The following is a 7,500-nucleotide window of genomic DNA, read 5'->3' as shown; positions in this document are numbered from 1 at the left end:
TCCTTCACTCCTTGACTCCTTGACTCTTTGTCTCTTTGTCTTTGGTCTCTGGGCTCTCTGTCTCTGGTCTCTTTGTCTCTTGTCTCTGGTCTCTCTGGTCTCTCTGTCTCTTTGTCTCTCTGTCTCTTTGTCTTTTGTCTCTTCGTCTGTTGTCTCTCTGTCTCTTGTCTGTTGTCTCCTTGTCTCTTTGTCTCTGGTCTCTCTGTCTCTTGTCTCTTTGTCTCTCTGTCTCTTTGTCTCTCTGTCTCTTTGTCTTTTGTCTCTTCGTCTCTTGTCTCTCTGTCTCTTGTCTCCTTGTCTGTTGTCTCCTTGTCTCTTGTCTTTGTCTCTTGTCTCTCTGTCTCTTGTCTCTTTGTCTCTGGTCTCTCTGTCTCTCTTGTCTGTCTGTCTCTCTGTCTCTTGTCTCTTTGTCTCTTTGTCTCTTTGTCTCTCTGTCTCTTGTCTCTCTGTCTCTTGTCTCTTTGTCTCTTTGTCTCTTTGTCTCTCTGTCTCTTGTCTCTCTGTCTCTTGTCTCTTTGTATCTTGTCTCTGTCTCTTGTCTCCTTCTCTCCTTGACTCTTTGTCTCTTGTATCCTTGTCTCTCTGTCTCTTTGTCTCTTTGTCTCTTTGTCCCTTGTCTCTTGTCTCTCTGTCTCCTGTCTCTCGTCTCCTGGTCTTAACTTAATATCTTGACTCTTGACTCTTGTCTCTTTGTCTCTTGTCTCAGATGTTTGTCTCAGGAGAGAAGGTTCTGGCCTGTTGGACAGACTGTCGTTTCTATCCGGCTAAAATCCTCAGAGTCAACAAAGACGGTGAGACGTCTGATGATCAGAAACCAATCAGCCAAGTATTGATCCTCTAGGATGTAATCACTGTGTGTGTGTGTCTGTCTCTCAGACTCTTACACCGTGAGGTTCTATGACGGCGTGGTTCTGACGGTGAAGCCCACAAAGGTGAAACCCTTCCAGGAAGTAAGAAGCGTTCTGATTGGTCCTCATCTGACCCACCAATCACCTGCTCCTCTGGTCTCACCTGTTGTTGTTTGTTTGTTTGTGCTAACCCAGAAGTCCAGATCTGAGAAGATTTCGGTGGGAAGCGAGGGATGGGAGGAAGGAGAGAGCGAAGAGGAGGAGGAGGAGGAGGGTGGAGAGAGAGAGGAGGAAGAGGGGAAGGAGAGCAAGGAGGAAGAGGAGAGGGAGGAGGAGGAAACCGAGGACAAGGGGACGTCCGGGGAGGAGGAAGGAGACGAGGAAGGAGATGAGGAGAGGAAGAGGAAGGCAGAGCCTTCATCCTCTCCTCCACCAGCGAAGAAGAGAACCGACAGTAAGTTACATGATGGCGTTTATAAGTGTTGAAGTGATGCATTGTGGGGGAGCTGAGCATGTTCCTCTTCCAGGTCGAAGCAGTGGAGCTCAGAATCAGCCAATCACAGCGGACTGCAGCCACCCAGACCCTCCAAGCCGCGCCCACATGGACCGAGGTACACCATATAAACATTTATTATTTATTATTCGTTTTTATTTATTCATGTATTGATATTCATTTATTAATTTGTATTATTTATGTATATATATATATTTTCTTCTTTTCTTCGTATTATGTATTTCTTTATTTATGATTATTTATTAATATATATATTTATTAATATATATTGTATTATTAATGAATGAATCTAACAGCATTTAGCTCTCAAAGAAACATTTAAATAATAATATTATACATTAACTGATCTGATGATGACATAAAGTTTGTTTGCATTTTCTGAGGGAAATAAATAAACAAAAACCTGTTTCATGTATTGAACCGATATTAATAAAGTTTATTCTTCTCTCAGACGTCCTGCTGGAGCGACAAGCTCACCTCCCCACCACACACAAGTTCAGCCGGGAGCCTCGTGAGTCACCCTACTATTACATACTACTGACCAGATACTTCTATACAACCAGAGGAGTCACCTGGTGGTCAGGAGAGAGAATGCAGCTTTAACACATGAAGCATAGACTTCTATACAACCAGAGGAGTCACCTGGTGGTCATTAGAGAGAATGCAGCTTTAACACATGAAGCATAGACTTCTATACAACCAGAGGAGTCACCCCATGGTGGTCAGGAGAGAGAATGCAGCTTCAACACATGAAGCATATACTTCTATACAACCAGAGGAGTCACCCCCTGGTGGTCATTAGAGAGAATGCAGCTTTAACACATGAAGCACAGTCTTCTATTCAACCACAACCTCCCTCATGGTTGTGTCCTCTCCAGTGTACCGGGTGATAAAGAACCAGCCTCCCCCCATCCTCTCCATTGAGCTGGACCACAACCCCTTCAAGTGTCCCTCCTCCGGCTGCAGCAAGTCCTTCAGGAAGGCCGGTCTGCTGCACGACCACATCAAGTACTACCACGCCCACCCGGAGGAGGAGCCACCCAGGTGTGTGTGTGTGTGCGTGTGTGTGTGAGAGATGTGAGAGTGATTGGTGTGTGTGTATGTATGTCTCTCTCACCTGGGTCATGAAGTCGTCCACCTCACACACACAGACAGACACACGCACAAACACACACAGAGACAGGCACACGCACAGAGACAGACACACGCACAGAGACAGACACACGCACAGAGACAGACACACGCACAGAGACAGACACACGCACAGAGACAGACACACGCACACGCACAGAGACAGACACACGCACACGCACAGAGACAGACACACGCACACGCACAGAGACAGACACACGCACACGCACAGAGACAGACACACGCACAGAGACAGACACACGCACACGCACAGAGACAGACACACGCACAGAGATAGACACACGCACACGCACAGAGACAGACACACGCACACGCACAGAGACAGACACACGCACACGCACAGAGACAGACACACGCACACGCACAGAGACAGACACACGCACACGCACAGAGACAGACACACGCACACGCACAGAGACAGACACACGCACACGCACAGAGACAGACACACGCACAGAGACAGACACACGCACACGCACAGAGACAGACACACGCACAGAGACAGACACACGCACAAACACAGAGACAGACACACGCACACGCACAGAGACAGACACACGCACACGCACAGAGACAGACACACGCACACACACAGAGACAGACACACGCACAGAGACAGACACACGCACAGAGACAGACACACGCACAGAGACAGACACACGCACAGAGACAGACACACGCACAGAGACAGACACACGCACACGCACAGAGACAGACACACGCACACGCACAGAGACAGACACACGCACACGCACAGAGACAGACACACGCACACGCACAGAGACAGACACACGCACACACACAGAGACAGACACACGCACACACACAGAGACAGACACACGCACACACACAGAGACAGACACACGCACACACACAGAGACAGACACACGCACAAACACAGAGACAGACACACGCACAAACACAGAGACAGACACACGCACACACACAGAGAGACACACGCACAAACACAGAGACAGACACACGCACACACACAGAGAGACACACGCACACACACAGAGACAGACACACGCACACACACAGAGACAGACACACGCACAGAGACAGACACACGCACAAACACACACAGAGACAGGCACACGCACAGAGACAGACACACGCACAGAGACAGGCACACGCACAGAGACAGGCACACGCACAGAGACAGGCACACGCACAGAGACAGGCACACGCACAGAGACAGACACACGCACAGAGACAGACACATGCACACGCACAGAGACAGACACATGCACACGCACAGAGACAGACACATGCACACGCACAGAGACAGACACATGCACACGCACAGAGACAGACACATGCACACGCACAGAGACATGCACACGCACAGAGACAGACACACGCACAGAGACAGACACACGCACAGAGACAGACACACGCACAGAGACAGACACACGCACAGAGACAGACACATGCACACGCACAGAGACAGACACATGCACACGCACAGAGACAGACACATGCACAGAGACAGACACACGCACAGAGACAGACACACGCACAGAGACAGACACACGCACACGCACAGAGACAGACACACGCACACGCACAGAGACAGACACACGCACAGAGACAGACACACGCACACGCACAGAGACAGACACACGGACACGCACAGAGACAGACACACGCACACGCACAGAGACAGACACACGCACAGAGACAGACACACGCACACGCACAGAGACAGACACACGCACACGCACAGAGACACGCACACGCACAGAGACAGACACACGCACAAACACAGACACACGCACAAACACAGACACACGCACAAACACAGAGACAGACACACGCACAAACACAGAGACAGACACACGCACAAACACAGAGACAGACACACGCACAAACACAGAGACAGACGCACGCATACACACAGAGACAGACGCACGCACAAACACACAGACAGACACACGCACAGAGACAGACACACGCACAGAGACAGACACACGCACAGAGACAGACACACGCACAGAGACAGACACACGCACAGAGACAGACACACACACAGAGACAGACACACGCACACACACAGAGACAGACACACGCACAAACACAGAGACAGACACACGCACAAACACAGAGACAGACACACGCACACACACAGAGAGACACACGCACACACACAGAGAGACACACGCACACACACAGAGAGACACACGCACACACACAGAGAGACACACGCACACACACAGAGACAGACACACGCACACACACAGAGACAGACACACGCACACACACAGAGACAGACACACGCACACACACAGAGACAGACACACGCACACACACAGAGACAGACACACGCACACACACAGAGACAGACACACGCACACACACAGAGACAGACACACGCACACACACAGAGACAGACACACGCACACACACAGAGACAGACACACGCACGCACAAAGACAGAGACAGACACACGCACAAAGACAGAGACAGACACACGCACAAAGACAGAGACAGACACACGCACAAAGACAGAGAGACACACGCACAGACACAGAGACAGACACACGCACAAACACAGAGACAGACACACGCACAAACACAGAGACAGACAGACACACGCACAAACACAGAGACAGACAGACACACGCACAAACACAGAGACAGACACACGCACAAACACAGAGACAGACACACGCACACACACAGAGACAGACACACGCACAGAGACAGACACACGCACAAACACAGAGACAGACACACGCACACACACAGAGACAGACACACGCACACGCACACACACAGACACACGCACAGAGACAGACACACGCACAAACACAGAGACAGACACACGCACAAACACAGAGACAGACACACGCACAAACACAGAGACAGACACACGCACAAACACAGAGACAGACACACGCACAGACAGAGACAGACACACGCACAGACACAGAGACAGACACACGCACAGACACAGAGACAGACACACGCACAGACACAGAGACAGACTCAGAGACAGACACACGCACAGACACAGAGACAGACAGACACACGCAGAGACAGACAGACACACGCACAGACAGAGACAGACAGACACACGCACAGACAGACACACGCACACAGAGAGACAGACACACGCACTTAGAGAGACAGACAGACACACAGAGAGACAGACAGACAGACACACGCACAGACAGACACACGCACAGACACACACACGCACAGACAGACACACACACACACAGTGCTTAACTTCCTGCTGTCGCTGCAGGAGGAAGAGGTCGTCCTCTAAAGGCAGTGACTTCCTATCGGACGGCAGGAGCGAGGACCAGTACGCCTGTCACCATGACGACCGGCGGCACGGCGTCCCGGACAAGGGTAAGAGGGTCACGTCTGACCGAAGGTCAAGCAAGGTCAAAATGTGTGTTCAATCAGACGAGGAGACGAGGTCAGTTCTCTTCTCTCCGCAGACGGGAAGAAGGACGGAGAGAGAACGGGAGAGCAGGACAGGAAGGAGAGGAAGAACTTCCTGAGGGTAAAACTGAAGAAGAAGAAAAAGAAGAAGAAGAAGAAGAAGAGCCAGTCTGGTGAGAGAGTGTTTCACAGGATGACAGCAACACAACCAGCAGGAAGAGCTCATTTCTCCATGTTCTTTCTCCTCAGCGCTCGGCAGCAGCGACGACGAGAACGCTGACCGAGCACCGGTCACCCTGAAGCTGCCGGCCGCACACGAGCACACCAACACACCAGGTGTGTGTGTGTGTGTGTGTGTGTGTGTGTGTGTGTGTGCGTGTGCATGTGTCTGTCTCTGTGTGTGTGTCTCTGTGCGTGTGTTCGTGTGTCTGTGTGTGTGTTCGTGTGTGTGTGTGGTTAAGGTTTTAAATGTCTTCTTCGTCTCTCTAACTCGGCTCCTCCTCCTCTCAGCCGACGACGGCAGTGATTGGTCGACGCTCACGGCGGAGAGCGGGGAGGACACGCCCCCTTGGCCCGCCTCCATGGAGACAGAGGAGTGTGAGGTGGTGAGGTGTGTGTGTGAGGTGGACGAGGAGAACGACTTCATGATCCAGGTGAGACACACAGACACACACACATCCTCTCTCACACACACAAACACACACACCCTCACCTCCTGCCTGTCCTTTGCAGTGTGAGTCGTGTCTGTGCTGGCAGCACGGCACCTGTATGGGTCTGTATGAAGACAACGTGCCTCACAACTACAGCTGCTACTACTGCAGACACACGGCAGGTACGAGCTCTCCCACGCTCCCTGAACACATCGCGTGTCACCAACGCTTCAAGATCTTTATGTACGTCATATTTATATCAGACTGCTTTTGTTTTGTGAAGTAACATCACTGTGTGTGTGTGTGTGTGTGTGTGTGTGTGTCTGTCTGTGTGTGTTCAGGTTGGAGGCGGGCTCAGCGCTTCCTGTCAGAACCTGATTGGCTGATCTCCGGTCACATGTTCGGGCTGTCGTGCGTGAAGCAGAACTACTCGGAGGTCAACTCCTCCACGATCTCACACACCAACAGTCTGCTGGCGCACACGCATGGCCTCAATCAGGTCCTCAGCGGGCTGCAGCTCAAGATCAGCCTGCTGCGGTGAGCCACTGGGGACGGGGTCGTTTGGGTTCTCATCCGATACGGTGCTAAAACGATACCGCTGCTAAAACGATACTTTTAAAATGATACCGGTCCGGTATCGTTTAAAAGTATCGTTTTAGCACTGGTACCGGTAATAAAACGATATCGGTACTAAAACGATACTTTTAAAACAATACTTTAAATACGATACTTTTAAAACCATACCGGTACAAGAACGATACTTTAAATACGATACTTTTAAAACGATGGCTAGCTTTTTTGGAATTTGGAATTAGACATTTATTGTGTCTATCATTTTATTCATATATTCACTGCTTTTGTGAACCTAAGACCTTTTGGTAAAACAATTTCCAAATTACCAAAACAGTTCATTCACATGAGTAAAGTTATGTTCTCACAA

The 7,500-nt window shown here is 50.5% G+C and overlaps 1 protein-coding gene across 1 annotated transcript in view; it reads left to right on the top strand.

Moving 5' to 3' along the window:
* Positions 1-7,500, top strand: part of LOC306743591 (uncharacterized protein) — a 19,889-nt gene that overhangs the window by 6,855 nt on the left and 5,534 nt on the right. The window contains exons 2-13 of the mRNA XM_079226119.1: positions 707-791; positions 877-950; positions 1,044-1,302; positions 1,376-1,459; positions 1,814-1,873; positions 2,241-2,406; positions 5,768-5,874; positions 5,967-6,083; positions 6,160-6,246; positions 6,421-6,563; positions 6,643-6,742; positions 6,902-7,097. Of these exons, the coding sequence (XP_079082245.1) occupies positions 707-791; positions 877-950; positions 1,044-1,302; positions 1,376-1,459; positions 1,814-1,873; positions 2,241-2,406; positions 5,768-5,874; positions 5,967-6,083; positions 6,160-6,246; positions 6,421-6,563; positions 6,643-6,742; positions 6,902-7,097 (1,478 nt within the window). The remainder of the gene's footprint in view (positions 1-706; positions 792-876; positions 951-1,043; positions 1,303-1,375; positions 1,460-1,813; positions 1,874-2,240; positions 2,407-5,767; positions 5,875-5,966; positions 6,084-6,159; positions 6,247-6,420; positions 6,564-6,642; positions 6,743-6,901; positions 7,098-7,500) is intronic.

This window comes from Taurulus bubalis (genome assembly GCF_910589615.1).
Source record: "Taurulus bubalis genome assembly, chromosome: 11".
NCBI classification, from domain to species: domain Eukaryota; kingdom Metazoa; phylum Chordata; class Actinopteri; order Perciformes; family Cottidae; genus Taurulus; species Taurulus bubalis.
This window is presented reverse-complemented; position numbering and strand designations above follow the sequence as displayed.